This window comes from Erythrolamprus reginae, chromosome 1 (genome assembly GCF_031021105.1).
Source record: "Erythrolamprus reginae isolate rEryReg1 chromosome 1, rEryReg1.hap1, whole genome shotgun sequence".
In the NCBI taxonomy this organism is placed as follows: domain Eukaryota; kingdom Metazoa; phylum Chordata; class Lepidosauria; order Squamata; family Dipsadidae; genus Erythrolamprus; species Erythrolamprus reginae.
Window position 1 is genome coordinate 149,439,934 of NC_091950.1, and position 18,498 is coordinate 149,458,431.

The 18,498-nt window shown below is 45.0% G+C and overlaps 1 protein-coding gene across 1 annotated transcript in view; it reads right to left on the reverse strand.

The window, feature by feature from the left end:
* Nucleotides 1–13,347: 13,347 nt before the first annotated feature.
* The window catches only part of CTDSP1 (CTD small phosphatase 1), a 42,856-nt gene continuing 37,705 nt past the window's right edge, over nt 13,348–18,498 (reverse strand). The window contains exon 7 of the mRNA XM_070729448.1: nt 13,348–18,324. Within this exon, the coding sequence (XP_070585549.1) occupies nt 18,196–18,324 (129 nt within the window). The 3' untranslated portion in view covers nt 13,348–18,195. The remainder of the gene's footprint in view (nt 18,325–18,498) is intronic.

Here is an 18,498-nt window from a genome sequence, read left to right on the forward strand (position 1 = left end):
AGCGCAGGGTCCTTGCAGTTAAGATCTCCCTCCCCAAAATGTCTGCTTGGAGCCAGGGGCAATTTTCCACTCCATCAATAATAGCAAACCAACCTGTATTAGTTTTTGAGCTGACCACACGTAATACTGCTGCTCCTCGCAGTATCCTTTTCTTAATTTATTAATTAATTTATTATTTATTTATTTATTTATTTAGTCCAATACACAATAATACCCAATGAAGGTTATAGAGCAGTGGTTCTCAACCTGGTGGTCGGGACCCCATTGGGGGGGTCGAACGACCATTTCACAGGGGTCGCCAAAGACCATCGGAAAAGACAAACTTCCCATGGTGTTAGGAACTAAAGCTTCTATTCTGGCGCCTTGGAACCTATTTTTACAATCCGACCAATCAGTCATTTACAGTGGGGGGGTGTCTCTCTGACCTTCCCACCAATCAGCTTCAAGCTCTGTTGGGAGAATTGGCGCTAGACTTAAGGTTGGGGGTCACCACAACACGAGGAACTGCATTAAAGGGTCGCGGCATTAGAAAGGTTGAGAACCACTGTTATAGAGGATATAGTAGAGAAGAAATATGAGATATAGGAGAGACTATAGGACAGGGGATGGAAGGCACTCTAGTGCACCTATGTACACCCCTTACTGACCTCTTAGGAATCTGGAGAGGTCAACCATGGATAGAAAGGAAGCAGCTGACGCACAGCGTTATCATTTTCAGATAGTTTTATTAATTTATAATTTGACATACAAACAGAATACGAAAGCAAATATTAGGGAAATTGGGAATCAAAAAAGGGAAGTGGGAAAAGACAAGAGCAAAAAAAAAAAAAAGGCATTGACGTTCCGAATACTTTGGTGAAGTATAAACGTAAGGCATCAAGATCTACCCTCAACTTTTTACTTTTTCATAATAATAGAGACTAGCCATTTCTATAAGACACAGACAGATTTATAGCTGTTCATTTAATTATCTTAAAATTCTATAATGACTCTTTACAATGAAACGGGGCTTGGTTCCAATGATACCCATAGTGGCCAAACTACAACTGCTTGGAAATAGTTTCTGTCTGGATTCAAAAATCATGTTACTCAGGAGTGGATTCCTGATTTCGCCGCTACCAGTGTGCTACATCCGCAGCTTCGCTTCTGCATGTGCACGGGTGCATCCCAGCATCTTTTTGCTGCGCGGAAGCAAAAAAATCGCTGAAATCTCATGTACGTGCATATCCCGTGAGATTTTGCTTCCTGCGATCTCGCTGGGACACACCCACAAGACACCCAAAGCTGCATGCGCTCAACTTCTGCTACCAGTACAGCAACCTTTACAATCCAATACTGATGTTACTACACCGCTGGTGCCTGGTTAGATCTCTACAGAGGGATGGATGAGTAAACAATTAATAGATGAAGCTTCAGAATACATTGAGAAATACAATGGGGAGGGAGGGGGCGAAGATCCCCATTTTTAGAGGGGTGATTTAATTTGGGGACCTGTAGTTGTGCTTTAAAGGGAAACCAACGTCTCTGTCCTCCACCCCCAACAGGGTGTTATAAGAAAAAAACAAAAGGGGGTGGGAGGATGAAATTTTTTTTTTAGATTTCTGACCATTAAAGTTATGAGTGGGTATGATTGTGTTGCATCGCTTGTTTTTAAGATAATGGGTTTTAGTGACAGTTTTAACTATTAGATTTGTTCTGTATTGTTTTATTGTTTTGTGAGCCGCCCCGGGTTTTCGGAAAGGGGCAGCATACAAGTCAAATAAATTATTATTAATTATAGTACCTGTGTTCAGTGATGACCCAAAATCCGGTGACAAATTACTCAATTTAATTAAAGTAGTGGCCATGCATGCATATATTATTTATTTATCTATCTATCTATCTATCTATCTATCTATCTATCTATCTATTTATTGGATTTGTATGCCGACTCTCTCCGAGGACTAAAGTAGCAACAGGGTACAGGGTTGTTTTTTGTTTTTGTTCTAGCCTGGTGCTTTAATCACTACATCAGGCCAGCTCTCATAGCAACAGATACAATTGTAGACTATTGATTTGAACCGGTCCAATTTCTCTCCAGAAGGACCGTTGAACTTACCTGAACGGTCTTCTTGCTGCACTGCGAAGAGAGTCCAAAGTGGGTTATTATTCAGCCTGATTGGCAGGGACTGAATTAAAAATTAGCATAAATGTTATGTCCCGCCCACCACTACCCTCCTTAGGTCAGTCAAGAAAAAACGAAGGAATAGTGAAACAAGACAAATTTATTCAACAAACTTTAACTATAGAATTTAAACTGAACTGTGCACCTGGGCAAAAAGCCGGGCGGGTTTGGACTCTCTTTGCAGTGCAGCGAGAAGACCGTTCAGGTAAGTTCAACGGTCCTTCTCCACTACACTGCTCAGAGAGTCCAAGGTGGGATATACCCAAGCAACACCTTAGGGAGGGTTAGGCTGGCCCAGGGGTACTGGAACACAAACTCTTTGCAATTCTCTTCTCCCGAAGGCTGCCTCAGCAGAAGCAAACGAGTCCAAACGATAATGTCTGATAAAGGTTGTGGGTGCAGCCCAAGTGGCTGCTCTACAGATGTCCTCAATTGGTGCTTGTGTGGTCCAAGCCGCTGAGGTGGCTGCACTTCTGGTCGAGTGGGCTGTAATCCTGTCCAGTAATGGAGTTGATTTAGCCTTATATGCCTCAATGATACAGGAACGAATCCATCTGCTGAGAGTCTTAGCCGAAACCCTCCTCCCCATTGATGCGGGAAGGAAGGAGACAAAGAGAGCTTCTGATCTCCTGAATGCAGTTGTACGGCGAACGTATATTTTCACTGCTCTGCGAACATCCACTTTATGCCAACGGAGCGCCGATGGATGGGAGCCGTGGGTGCAAAAGTCCGGTAGAACTATATCCTGTGACCTATGAAACCTAGTGTTGATTTTAGGCAGGAAACTAGGATCCAAGCAGAGAGTCACTCTGTCCGGGTGGAAAACGCATAAGTCTGAACGCACTGATAGAGCTGCTAGCTCGGAAACTCTGCGTGCGGAGGTTATGGCCACTAAAAAGGCCACCTTAATAGAAAGAATGCGAAGGGAAACCTCCCTCAAAGGTTCGAAAGGAGGAGCCGTGAGGGCCTGGAGGACCAAAGGCAGGTCCCAAGATGGAAAATGGTGAATTACCGGTGGGGACAGGTTCGCTGCTCCTCGGAGAAAATCCTTAACCCAAGGATGGTGAGAGACTGGGCAGAGTGGGTCTGGCCAGATTATAGTTGCGATGGCAGCTACCTGTCTGCGAAGGGTGTTAGGAGTCAACCCCTTGTCGAGGCCCTTCTGCAAGAACTCCAGGAGGTTAAGAACCGAGGAGGCAGAAGGTAAGATCCCCTTTGTCCTACAAAAGGTGCAGTACGCTGCCCAGGTCGCCTGGTATATGCGGGTGGTTGAGGGACGTCGTGCCGCTTGTATGGTGTGGATGACATTATCCGGAACCTGTTTTTCCCTCAAGCGGTTCCCCTCAATCACTACACGGCAAGCTTCCACCACTGAAGGTACGGGTGAATTATTGAGCCTTGTGACAGAATCAGATGATGACACGGAATCCTCCATGGGGGAGACAGCGATAAGTCCATCAGGTCGGCAAACCAGGGGCGCCTGGGCCAGAAAGGAGCTACCAAAAGTATGTCCGCTCCTTCCGCGATGATCTTGGCTACTACTCTGTGTATCAGACTGACCGGAGGGAAGGCGTATAGGAGACCAGCCGGCCATGGTGATAGGAGTGCGTTGGTCTGCTCGGCTCCCGGAGCTGGGAACCGGGAGAAGAACCGTGGGACCTGGTGATTGTGTTGCGAAGCAAACAGATCCACTACTGGAATGCCGTAACGGTGGACTATCAGTTGAAAAGTCTCTGGATTCAGGGACCATTCTCCCGGGTCTATTGTTGTGCGGCTCAGCCAGTCCGCTTGCGTATTGTCCACCCCAAAAATATGTTCTGCACGGATGGAGGCGAGATGAATCTCTGCCCATGACATCAGGGCGTGCGCCTCCTGCATTAGGCGGTCCGACCGTGTGCCCCCTTGGTGATCGATGTGGGCTCTTGTTGCCACATTGTCTGTTAGTATGAGGACATGGTGGTCCGCTACAGTCTCTGAAAAGGTCTGCAGCGCTCTGAAAACTGCCCGTAGTTCCAGTAGGTTGATGTTGGGGTCTGTCAGATCTAAGGCTGACCATCTGCCCTGAGCAACCTGGGATCCGGAATGAGCTCCCCATCCGGACAGACTCGCGTCTGTGGTGATTGTCACCTCCTGATGGAACAAAAAGGGAGAGCCCCTGGCTATTGCAGGTGACGTCCACCAGGGAAGGGAAAGCCGAACTGCTGTGGTCAGGTGCACTTGATGCTTAGAATTGCTTAGCCGGGCCCTTTGGAATGGAAGAAGAAGCCACTGTAGGGGTCGGGCGTGTAGCCGAGCCCATGGCACGATATTGATGCATGAAATGAAGACTCCCAGCAATTGGGAGAGCAGTGCCAGGGGAATCCTGGTGCAGCGTAATATCGAGTGTATCAGTGTCCATATTTTCTGCTGTCTCTCTGATGACAGAAAGACCATGCCTGATGAAGAATCTATTGTCGTACCCAGGTGACGCAGACACCTGGTTGGGTGCAAGTGGCTCTTGTCGTGGTTGATTGTAAAACCTGCCTTTTGAACACAGTCCATCGTTTGGGCCAAATCTCGGTTGGCCCATTGAGGGCTTCTGGAGAGGACGATTATGTCATCTAAATAAGCTAGCAGCCGTATAGAGTGTGACCTGAGATTGGCTGTTAATGCGTCCAGGAGCTTGGTGAAGGCCCTGGGTGCTGAAGACAGGCCGAAGGGCATGGCTTTGTACTGAAAGTGCTGGTCCTGGAGGCAAAAGCGTAGAAATTGACGGTGTTGCTGATGAACCGGAACATGCAAATATGCCTCTTTGAGATCGATGGAGGTCATCCAAAACTGATGACAGATGGATGCCAGGATGGTTTGTAATGAATGCATCTTGAACCTCTGATACCAGATGTAAATGTTCAGTTGTTTGAGGTTCAAGATTAGGCAGCATCCGCCAGAGGATTTGGGGACTACGAACACTATAGAGTAGAACCCCTTGCCTCTCTGCTCTGCCGGAACCGGTTCTATTGCCCCAATGTCCAAGAGATGTTGGACCTCCCGAAGAATAAGAGATCTTTTTTGTGGATGACGTAAGGTGGGGCATTGAACAAATCTGACTGGAGGAGTCTGCCAAAAGTTTATCCGCAGACCCTGCCTCACAGTCTCTAAGGCCCATGCGTCGGTGGAGATGGATTCCCAAAATTCGGTGAAGAATCGCAGGCATCCACCTATGGGCGGGTCGTGGCAGGAGTCACTTCTGCTTGCGGAATCCCCCTCTGTTGCCGCCTCTGTAAGACCTGCGAGATTGCTGAAACTGGCGGTTCCTATCTCCGTAGCCGCCTCTGTCAGATCGATAGGACGGTTGGGTATAGGTCCCCTGTCCATAGGTCCGAGCAACTGGGGATGACGTTGAGGATGTTTCCGGCTGAAAGGGCTGTCTGCGAAAATATGGAGCCCCTCGCCTATCTTGTCTCCTCGCTGACCTTGGCAACACCTTTCTTTTATCTCTGTCCTCGATCAGGACAGAGTCTAACGACTCACCAAAGAGATTAGCACCCTGATATGGAGCAGTGGCTAGGCATCATTTCAATTTCACATCTGCCTGCCATGATCGAAGCCAAATCAAGCGCCTGGCAGAGAGATTAGTGGCCAGTGCCCGAGATGCAAATCTTGCAGACGCTAGGGTGGCATCTGCAGAGAACTTAGCAGTGGCAATGAGTTTGTTAATATCCTGGCGTAGCCGGGCGTCCTCTGGACCCAGTCTTGAGAGCATATCTTGGAGCCACAAAATGGAGGCCCTATTGAAGAAGGAAGCTGCCGAGGCAGCCCTCAGGGACCAGGCAGAAAGTTGGTGCACTCTTTTGACCAAGTTCTCAGCCCTCCTATCCTCTGGACGCAGGCCATCTGCCATCTCTGAAGGTACCACTGCGTTAGACATCAGTGATGTGACAGGAGTGTCCACTGAAGGGTACTGGAGCAAGTCCTCCACCTCTGGGTCAAAGGAATAAAATCTCTTGTCAATAGCTGATGGACCCAGGGCTGCTGATGGGTTCTGCCAGGGTTTTTTAATATTTTCTGTGAAGATAGGCACTGCAGGGATATGCTCCGATTCCCTCTGTGGTTCATTAATGAGTCTGGCCGCTGGCATGATGCCCACCTCTTGGCCAGCTGGCTTTGATGAATTATCTGGCAGCAGTGTAGCCTTGGCTTTATTCAAGAGGGTTCTAAACAAGGAGTGCCTGAACAGTCCTGCTAAAGGGGGCTGATCTGGTAGGTTGGCCTCATCCTCTGAGAGCTCATCCTCTGCATATGTGGCCATCTCTCCTGGATCCAAGTCTTCCTGAAAGGAAGGAGCAGGAGCAGGAGCTGCCCAAGGGTCTGGCCTACTGGCTCGGGCTGGCAGAGGAGATGGGCGTTGCTGGGCACCCACTGCGATGCCCTGGGAATATGCAGATGCTATCATGTCCTGTAGTGAGGGGGACATCGCCTGCCATTTGTCCATGGGGCCCCTGAGACCCGCTGCAGTCGGGGTAAAAGAGGCTGCAGGCGGCTGTGCAGATTGAGACCATGATTGGGATAGTCTGGGCCATTCTGCTCTTTGAATCCCCTCCGATGGAGGTGGAGCACTCAGTGGGCGGTCAGGAGATAATTCCCCAGCTGCAGAGAGGTGTAGTCCCTCAAAGGGAGCAGCAGAGGCTAATGGACTTTGATGATGCTGTGGAATAGAGGTGGCAGAAGGACTAGGACCTTGTTTTGGCTTATTTAATTCCAACTGGGCCTCTAGGGCCTTGATCTTCTTTTCAGCCTCCCTCAAGGCCACTCTTTTCAGCCTTCCCTCAAGATTGGGAAGACTTCCCCTTGGATTTAGAGCTTTGGCTCTTATCCTTCCCCTTGCTAGTGGAGGGGACAGCCGAGTCAGCAGGATTAATCTGTTGTTGAGACATTGTAATTATAAACACTCACGATACCGGTAACACCAAAGAGATTTGATTCACCAGGGACTGGAATGTACAATAGAGAAAAATGCTGTCTCAGCCCTTATAGGAAGTAGTCACCAACTTCCTGTCAGGTGGTTGGAATAGACTAGCCTTCCAATAATGAAATGGTAACGCCCCTCTCCTTCCTGGAGGAAAAATGGCTGCCGTCGAGTGCTAGCTTTGCTGACTCACTGGCTCATAGCCCCCACTGCTGCTTCAAAATGGCGTCCCCCAAGGGGGCGGAGCTAACCTTCCCACAGCGATTGAGGCTTCATAATGCCCTGCTGCTGGCAGCTCAGTGGGTCACCCCCTCAAAACAACAGATCCTGCCCTGGTCATCTATGTGACCCGATGGCAGCCCCCTCAACAAGATCAAGGCTATTTGCCTTCGCGGCTCCTCTCACCACTTGGAAGATCGGCGGCCTCTCGTCACGGCGCCAAACAGCTGATGCCTCTTTCAGGTAAATCCCGGTCGCCGCGGCTTCTCTGCAGCTTGAAACGGATCGGCGGCCGAATGCGAGGCCGCCGAACAGCTGATGTCTCCAGTCAGAATGGCCGGGTGGAAAAACCGGTAACGGGAGCGGCGGCGGCGGCGAAGAGGGGGGGGGTATGAGCGCAAACATCAGGGACCCCTCAGGCATCTTCCCTGTCGTTGAGGCAGTGCTCCGGAGAGCAGTGGCCTCTCAGGGGTGCAGAGTTGGAGAGCAGTACCCCGGAGGGAAGAGGCTCTCAGAGAAAAACTCCTTTTCTCTTCTTCCTGCAATAGAAAAGAGAGAAACAGTTAGACAAAAACAGCATTTATTAACAAAAATCAATTTACTCTCTCATGGAGAGAAGAAAACTCAGCATCCCTACACTATGACTGAGTTTTTTAGACTGACCTAAGGAGGGTAGTGGTGGGCCGGGACATAACATTTATGCTAATTTTTAACTCAGTCCATGCCAATCAGGCTGAATAATAACCCACCTTGGACTCTCTGAGCAGTGCAGTGGAGAAAGAGATACTGTTTTCCCAGAGGTGGGCTTTGGGAGTGGATTGCCATTGTTGCTACTGATGCTTGTGTGTGCGTGTGAGTTCCCAGGGCGTTTTTGCACTGAAATCTCACAAGGGGACGCAAATATGTATGGGATTTCGGGGATTTCTTTTGCTTCCATGTAGGCACAGAAGCAAAAAGCCTCCAAAATCTCAGACACAAACACACACGCCCCGTCGCTAGAGTTCACTTCTGCACATGCGCACAAAGCAAAAAATACAAAAAAATCTAAAAAACAAGATGGCGGCTCCCACAGGACCATCATCGGAGCCGTCGCACAAATTGCACAATCTGACAGCCGCTAAGTGTGCAGTTTGCTACTGCACCGGTAGCAGCTACTGCTGGTGGGCTTCAAAAATTTTAGCAAGGAATATTAGTGAAATGTCATTAACAGTGTTTTATGCTTTTTTCTTCACGTTATTTGTATTTTTGATATTATATTGTATCGTTTCCCCCCCCCTTAGTTTTGTTCTTTGCTTTTCTGATACACGTGTTCAACTTTTTGTTATTCTTGGTCTTTATGTTTGTTTATAAAATAAAATTTATTTATTTATTTGATGTTTATGCCACCCTTCTCCTTAGACACAGGGCGGCTTACAACCTGTTAGCAACAGCACTTTTTAACAGAGACAGCATATTGCCCCCACAATCTGGGTCCTCATTTTACCCACTTTGGAAGGATGGAAGGCTGAGTCAACCTTGAGCCAGTGATGAGATTTAAACCGCTGACCTGCAGATTTACAGTAAGCTTCAGTGACCTGCAGTACTGCACTCTACCTGCTGCGCCACCCCTTATTTAAAAAAATGATAAGCAAGGAATTCTCTGTCTGGTTGCTTGGTGGGCATGGCCATGGCCTAGTCGGCCTCCTGCACCACAGCAGGTGGGGTGGGGTTGTTTTTTGCCTCTGTGGGCTCTGGAGGCTTTCTTCAAGCATCTAGGAAGGTGAAAATGGTCTCCCCTTGCTCTGGAGGCCCTCTGAACTTCCAATAGGCCTGTTTTTCAGCCTCCCCAAGCCTCCATGTGCGGCCTGCACTCACCTGCATCCAAAACTGGAAGAGGTGGGCAGGCAGGGCCAGCCAGGAGTGGGATTTGGGGGTTCTCCTAACTGCACAGAATCATAGCTAGAGGTTTTCCCCAACTCCTGCAAAGCGCTAGCAGCCCACCCCTGGGTTTTTCCTAATTTACCACTGAACCATGCTGACATTGTAAAAAGGAGATTGTGCCATCTTCTGTAGTTCTGATCATTTAAAACTTACCTTCCAAGAGAGTTGGGAAAGAGGTTCATCATGGGAGGGGGAGCAATTGATCTCTAGCTTAGTTTGTTGGCTTTTGCAAGCACAGACAAGGTACATTACATGCAAGATAAGTGAGATATATTGTGCAATGGCAACAGCATCAGAAAGGACAAAGGTATTTTAAAGGAGGAGCCTCATATGTGATGAAAGATTGGTATGAAACTATATTGCTAAAAAAAAATAAAGGGAACACTTAAACAACAGAACATAACTCCAAATAAATCAAACTTCTGTGAAATCAAACTGTCCACTTAGGAAGCAACAATGACTGACAATCAATTTCATTTTGTCGTCAGCTCATTCAACTTTGTACAGTATTCAATGAGAATGTTTCATTCATTCAGATCTAGGGTGTGTTATTTGAGTGTTCCCTTTATTTTTTTGAACAGTGTGTATAGTTGAGAGGGCGGTGGGAATCTATTGTGTGCAAAATGGCCTGATTCCCCCAACATCATTCCAATTAATAGCAAAACTATTTACAATAATGAAATTATCTTTTTGGACTCTTGTACAGTTCAATTCTGTTCATGAGACTTGCTTTCCTTTATAAAATTACAATAAATAAATAGACCTTTGTTACAGTCAAAGACCATCAACATAATAATATTTTTTTTAAAAAAATCCAAGAACCGTTTCAGATTCTTAGAATCTAGAAATTTTAGTATCTCTTTGATCCTAGTAGCAGATTCTTGGGTGATAAATGTAGTCCTTGACTTACAGCAGTTTGTTGACCATCCAAATTATAAAATTACAATACTGAAATCTACCCTCCTTTGAGCTTATTGAAAAGTCCACAATACTGAAGGCCCTTAGATCGGTCCTTCATTCCTTTTTAAAAATAAAATTAATGGACTCGCAGTCTGGAACTAGGAGAACCTAAGATTTTACTATCTAATGCTCTCTAGTGCTCTCCAGATGTAGGTCTGTTATTAATATTATTCTTGACCATTGGTAATACTGGCCAGAACTTAATGGAACTGTGGTATCTCAAGTACATAAACAGCATAGGATTGCTTACTGTAGTTCTAATAAAATATTTTCTTCCAACATTGTCCACCCAGTTTAAAAATCTCACAAGCACCTGGGAGGACCTTCCAATTTAGCTTAGTATTTCTTCTTGAGGATTATACTCCCTCTTAATACGGAATACAGTATTCATGGCCAAAACCACTAACCAATCTCTCCCCATAAATTTGTCCAATTTCTTAAATCCAGATGTGGGCATCTGTGACCCTTCAAATAATGGAATTTGTATTCTAACATGTATAGGGTTTACCCACCTATTCCTCACTCTTACTTTGACTTTTTGTTCATAATGGTGGTAATGATTTCTCTTGCCTGTAATATTTCCAGCTCTCCAATTAGGACAAGCAATCCAAGTTGTTTTATCTTTTTTAAAAACAAAACAAAACATAAGCAGTGCAAATATCTCCCTCAATGGGTTCTGAGTAAAGAGCTCAGGAATTAAATACAGTAATACCTCGTCTTACAAACCTAATTGGTTCCAGGGGGAGGTTCATAAGACGAAAAGTTCGTAAGACGAAACATTGTTTCCCATAGGAAACAATGTAAAATCAATTAATCCGTGCAACAGAAAAAAAACCCTGCAAAAAAACACCACCGCCCGGCTGTCACCTTTTGAAACAGCCGGGGGGGCTTCCCTGCGTCCTCCTGAACCCGAACGCCAAACCCAAACTTCCAGGTTCGGAGTTCGGGAGGCCACCGAGAAGCCCCCTGGCTGTTTTAAAAGGTGACAGCCGGGTGGCGGGGCTTCCCAGGGGCCTCCTGAACCCGAACCTTTGCCGAACTTCTGGGTTCGGCGTTCAGGAGGCCGCCGAGAAGCGCCGCTGCCTGGCTTTTGAAACAGCCGGGGGGCTTCTCGGCGGCCTCCCGAATGCCAAACCCGGAAGTTCGGGTTTGGCATTCGGGTTCAGGAGGACGCTGAGAAGCCCCCCGGCTGTTTCAAAAAGTGACAGCCAAATGGCGGGGCTTCTCGGCGGCGGCGGGTTCGTAAGAAGGAAAAAATTCGTAAGAAGAGGCAAAAAAATTCTGAACCCCGGGTTCGTATCTCGGGTTGTTCGTAAGACGAGGGGTTCATATCATGAGGTACCACTGTAGTGGAAAAGGTCTTCTGGCTTGGCTTTGCCTGCTAGATCAGAAAAAGAACCTCTTTCTAAGCCCTAAAATTATCATATACAGGTAGTCCTCAAGTGATGAGCACAATCGAGCCCAAAATTTTGGTTAAATGAGATATTTATTAAATGAGTTTTATCCCACTTTATGACCTTCCTTGCACACACTTGTTAAGTGACTCACTGCAGTTGATAAGTTAGGAACTTGGTTGTTAAGTGAACCTGCTTGTTAGGAGGTGGCAAAAGGGTTTTCTGGCAAGCAACCTTGGAACACAGCAATGATTGTAAGTATGAACCAGCTGTTTAAGCATCTGAAGTTTGATCACGTGGTCATGGGGATGTTTCAAAGGTTTGTGGGTGTGAAAAACAATCATAAGTCAATTTTTTTATTGCTGTTGCAACTTTGAACAGTTATAATAGCAATAGCATTTCATATACCGCTGCATAGTGCTTTACAGCCCTCTCTAAGCAGTTTACAGAGTCAGCATATATTGCCCCCAACAATTTGGGTCATTTTACTGACCTTGGAAGGATGGACGTCTGAGCCAACCTTGAGCCTACTGAGATTCGATCTGCCAAACTGCTGCCAGCCAGTGATTAGCAGAAGTAGCTTGTAGTACTGCACTATAACCACTGCACCACCGAGGCTCTTGTAAGTCAAGGAGTACCAGTATCTATCATACCCTCTTTCTCTAATTTGCTTCAAAAAACAGACCAATGATCCTATGAAGACAAGTATTTAAAAGCTTTTTTTTAAAAAAGCAGCAACATTTGTACTGGGCAGGATACCTTTTACCATAATGAGCTGCCAATCAGTTTCCGGTCACAATTCAAAGTGTTAGTCATGACCTTTAAAGCCCTACATGGCATTGGACCAGAGTACCTCCGGAACAGCCTGCTACCGCACGAATCCCAGCGGCAGATAAGGTCCCACAGAGTTGGCCTTCTCCGGGTCCCGTCGACTAAACAATGTCATCTGGCGGGCCCCCGGGGAAGAGCCTTCTCTGTGAATCAACTCCCCCCGGAGATTAGAACTGCTCCCACCCTCCTTGTCTTCTGTAAACTATTTAAGACCCACCTATACCACCAGGCATGGGGGATTTGAGACACCTTTCCCCCAGGCTTATTATAATTTATGTTTGGTATGTATGTGCTGTTTGGTTTTTAATTATGATAGGGTTTTTAGTTTTTTTAAATATTAGATTTCTGCCAGTATAATTTTTTTTTTATCGTTATTGTGAGCCGCCCCGAGTCTTCGGAGAGGGGCGGCATACAAATCTAATAAATTATTATTATTATTATTATTATTATTATTATTATTATTATTATTATTAAAAGGCTACCCCCCCAATGTCCATGGGTAGCAAGAGACATGGCAATTGTGTGATTTATACAACTAAAGGAAGTAGAGTTGGAGTTCTCTTCTAAAACCCTGGAGAGGTTTAATAAAATAAAATAAAATAAAATAGTTCAGTCTTTAAAAATTTAACAGGTCTGTTTGAAGGCCGGTTTTTTAAAAAGCTGCATATCATGCCATTATATGTCTTTTTCCCCCAGCTATTCTATTTGACAAGGAAAACTACTATGAGTAAATGAGGTGAAGCAAAACCAGAGACACTCCCTTACATAAACTAGGCCGGTAAATAAAAGCAATTGCTCGGATTTCTTTTTTAAATCCCTCCACCCACGCAGCTTTCACTTTCCGTTACACAAAAAGACAGAGACTCTTTTTTTACAGTTTTGTATTTTTTTTTTCTTCAGAGGTTATTTTACAGTTTTGACTCCCACAAGAAGGCACTTTCGATTGGCAATTTTATCAACACACTCTCATTCATGATTAAAAGATTTGTCTTGTGGTCTTCGGTCTTACAGACAGCTTGAAAAAAACCTTGAATGGGGAACAATTTCTCCATTCACGGATGAGGCGAACTCATAGAAACATGAATCAGGTGAGCTGTGGATGTGGCATCTTATTCAGCCATCTCAAAAACTGCAGGAACATGGTTTAGGCAACCTATCTCAGTTCCTTGGCATATCTAGATGGAGATTTGTGTGGCTCCTTGGAGCTCTCAAGCTGGCCCTCAGGAACAAAATCTCAGCAAAGTAGTTGAAAGTGGCTTGCTGGCACTGAAACCTTAGCCATCCTAAAACAAGAAATGAAACAGGATGCGGGAAGGCAATTCTACGGAGAAAGTGAGAGAAGCATCACTCAAGCAGCTGTTTTAAAGAGGGTTTGTTTGCTGCTACCTGAAGGATTATGATGGGGTTGGTTGGTACGAGAACTAGACTCTGGTGGGAACAGAAAGCAGTGGAGAAATGGGTAAACGTGAAAAAAAGGGAAATAGAAGAGAAAGAAGTCATTTCTCTACCACGGAACAATTTTGGGCTCTGTATATTTGATGTGGATGGGGGGGGGGGAAAGAGAGTTTTCTGTGGAATGAGACCATCGACTGGGTCTCATGTTAGCACTTAGCCAATGTGGCTAGTAACACTGGCCCTGACCAATACTGTGTGGATTATTTCATTCCATTGCCTCAAAGAAGGACAAGGGGGAGGTTCCAGGCACTTGGTAGACACAGTAGAGGCTCTCTCAATAGAAGTATCAACTCATGGGCAGAAAACATTCCCAATGCATTTCCTTTTATATCAGAAATGACAACAAAGCACACAAAAATAATTACCATCTCCCATGAACAGCATTAAAATACAGCTATAAAAATTGTATTTTTCCCATTCCATATTTTCCTATTTTTTGCCTATTATATATATATACACACATATATACATGGTATACATATTTATATCATCTAAAAACATGCCCAGTTAAAATTATTTCTACATTCTGTAAAAAAAAAAAAAAAAGGCACCCCCCCCACCCCTCCATAGTGGGGTGTACTGGGCAACTCCCAAGACAGAATTTGGATTGATTTTAAAAGGGGATCTTTTGGTTTGGGGGAACTAATGGTTCCAAGTTGGCCTTTGGCCTCTTTGGGGGTGTAAGGGAAGGAAGGAAAAAATTTCTTGGTCCTGCCAGAATGAAGCAATTTCTCAATTTATACCATCAAATACAGCATTAGGGAGGCAACTGAGGTAGGGTGGGAAAAGGGGGGGGGGATACAGTTCAGGCCAAATTTAGCTACCCCAAATGGGAAAAACTATATACATGCCAGAAGAGGTTGGTGCCATCCTTAAATCAAGATGATCCATTGAAGCAGCAAAGAAATATGCAGTCTAAGTTTACACCAAAGAAAATTCACTCTTGACAGTTTTCTGCCCAACATGTTTGCATAAATTATAATCTTATTATTTCATTTTATTTTGACCCCCACGGGGATTTTGGTGGTAGTAAAAACAACAAAAACCAGCCTTAAAACACCACAAGAGAGTTCCTTGTTAATTCAATCTGACGTTAATATAGATTGGCTTTGAAAGATAATACAAAATGATTAGAGAAAATTTTGCACTGTGTTTTACTTTTGCCTCACATCAAATTCAAAAATTTTTTTTTTAGAAATACTGTACATTTAAAAATGTATATTGATAGTTTCGCTACTGAAAACCGTGATAAATTTGAGGAACTATAAAATCTGGAGAGAGTTATTCAATGCATATTTTCAGTGCTTCAATGCACATTTATCCAGGAAGTGCAAATCTGGCAAGCCATTGAGAAATTTGCCAGGTTCAATTTCTCAAGGATTGCTAAAGAGAGACTTTAGACCAGAGGTCTTCAAACTTGGCCATTTTAAGACGTGTGGACTTCAACTCCCAGAATTCTCCAGCCAGCCTAGCTGGCTAGAGAATTCTGGGAGTTGAAGTCCACACTTCTTAAAGTGGCCAAGTTTGGGGACTCCTGTTTTAGACCTACAAGGTCTTTCCATGCAGTACTAGCAATAGATGCCATACCTACAAGAAGCAGAAGGGTGGGAGGAAGAAGATGACAGTAGTATTACAAAAAAAAAACCCTTCTCTTCTTTGACCTGATTTATATTAACTTTCTTCCACTTTCTTCAGATTTTTAGAACAATGCCGGGTTTTTTAAATGGGGGGGAGAGATAAATAGAAAATAAAAAGAAACATGTTCATCTACTGTTCAAGGAATCTGCAGTTTGCATTGCTGAAAGATGACCCAGTGAATTTAATAATCAACTTTAAACATACTTGATCTGACAGCTGTGGTTGTAATGCCCAATTCAAAAGATTTTTGAACATCCTGTCACTCTTAGTAGGAGGGAGCAGTATGTTAATCAGAACTGTCTGGTCAGGTGTAAGCCAGCAGTGATTAGATACACCAATCATTTCTGGTCCGTTGCAACAATAAATTTAATTGTTGCTTCATGTTGAAGAAGACAGCAGCGAAGTTCAAAATGAGCTACTAACGAGCTACCAAGATCTGAAGTACCCTATGCCTGAGTTAGATTCTTGGGCATCTTAATAATTAAAAAAAGAGAGAGAAATAGGCAAAGGCACAAGGAATTCTTACATCCCCAAAAACATTTTAAGGCAAATTTAAGATGGCACTGGAGAGAAACCAAGGCAAATCCATTAACAGAAATAGTATAACCAGGCAGAGTTCCAAGATAATGCTTTGTTTGGTATCAAAATTCTCTCCTATTAAACAGGCTTCAAAGATACTGGGGGGAAAATAGGAAGAAACATTGTGAACCACAAGGATGGGTCAGCTTAGTTTTGCTGAAGCATCCCCTCAGGGAAACACCCCCCCCCCTCACCAAGCACTGTGGACAAAGCAGAAGAAATGGAGACACCTCCTTTTGGCACGCTAACTCTGCTTTCTCCTCCTCATGCTATACCAGCAAGTCTGTTGATTCTAAAAGGCACAATTTCCCCCACATACTCCGCAAGTCCAGAAAGGCTATAGATTTCTAGGGAGACAGTGGGATTTGAAGGCACCGAGCACGCGAGACAAAAAAAACCCCAACAACAAACCACAGTGGTTAAGGAATACACCTCCCACATCTCATCTCTCTGTTTAGTCTAATTCTGACTGATGCTGTGCCCTGTCATGAGAAGATAAAAAGGGGGCTTGAAGGTTGAAGGAGCCAGGGCTGACACAAAATATGGAGAAGGTGCAGAGAGGACAAATCCCAAAGCATTCAACAGTATCGTTAATCATTTCTTTAAGCTGTGGGAGGGATCTGTGGCTCTCCAGCTATTGCTTTAGGATCCCTTGTGTCTCCCTCACCATGATCATAACAGCTGAGGAAACTAGGAATGTTCCTCAGTAACATTATGGAACCACGGCTTCCCACCTTCTGTTCTTTGAACATTTGACATTCTTCATTATACAACTTGGGTGTTTTAGCGATGACTATCTTTCCTTCATTCTGTCCTTCCCATAGAATGTTCTTTCTGGTCAGCCAATATTTCACATCTCAAGGAGACCCTTCTCTGCCTCCCAATGCCAACCTCAGCCTTTCCTCCTAAGCAAATGTTCGTATCATGAACCACCTTACCCCAATACAACTAGTCACAGAAGTGGCCTGAAAGATCTATTCCCAGAGATTGTTTTTAAAAAAGAGGGACTTGTAGACTGGAACTCCTTCAACTCCTCTTATTTTCTTGCTAGTAAAGGTGACATAGTTGGTTCACCCCATGTCTCAGCAGGAAGAAGCAAACCTGATCCCCCTCCCCCTTCTGCTCTTAAACATCTCCAGCCCTTCTGGGAGGAATGAACAAAACTGGGAATTCTTCCAGCCTTTCTCTTCTCCCTTCACTGTGTTTGGAAATTTAGGAATTTTCCCACAAGGGGAGGGGGAGATGTTTCCAAGAGGAGCAAAAGACAAAACTGACCTCACTAATTAGTCCCAAGAGATAGCTTATGTGTAATAGTTATACATGGTCCCCAGCCCCTTTGTGAAAGATCCAGCTTAAATTTCAAATAAAAATCTAAGCTTTTTGATGGAACAGGAACATTTTCTCCTTTAAGGGTGGAGCTGAGACCACTAAAAAAGTCAACCTCTTGCTCACCTCTTTCTATCACTTCTCTGCATCCCTGCCCCATCCACACCACTTTAGTTCTGCTTGGTTCTTTTTAGCTTTTCTTCTCCACCTTTTCTTGAATATTTTCAATCTGGGCTCTTCCTAGCCAATCAGTGATTTTAGAAATCACTTTTCCTGCAATTGGGACAATGGAGATACATGAACAGTTAGAACCATCAAGTGCAGTGAATCCCTAGGAAAGAGACTTGTGTATCTTTCCCCCAAAATGGTGGCAAACGAGTGGAGAACTGTTCTGAATAGAAGGGAAAGAACCATAATTGGATCATAGCTTTGGTCACATTTGATGTTTTGTGTGTGTCAAGACAAAGGGGCTGAGGTCCCGTTTTCTGCGACCCATAATTCAAGGGGAGAAACTGTGAACCATAGCAGCAAGGAAGTTTCCTTTCTGGGGGTCAAGGTCACATTCAGATGCTGAAGTTTCTTCTGGTGCCTCATGGGAATAATTGCTCTCTGCTGCCTCCTGCAGGGTTTCCTGGGCACTGCATTACATGTCGAGGTCCAAGGAACAGGTAGTAGCCAAAATGGGCACCCCACCGGCTTCCCCTGCCCAAAATGGGCACCCCACCAACTTCCCCTGCCCAAAGCCCTGCCCCCTCCATTGGTCACTAGCTAGTAGTCCGGTGCTGCTTTAGCACAGTATATACATCATCCACTTTGCTGAGTCTCTCAAAGAAAGGCAGCAAGTCAAGCAGCTCCGTGTCAGCCATGTTGTCAAACCACGAAGCCACAGGCACCTGCCAGGGTTGAAAAGAAGTAAGGGGTTACTGTACTGGTGGCTATCGGCAGAGATGAGCTGTTAAGGTGGAATGGTGATTTGTGCTTGCCCCCATAACTCTGAGTGTTAGCGGAGTCCAGCGCAATTCTGTGTAGATAGCAGAATCCCGCGCAGAGATGCAGGTGCACCCATG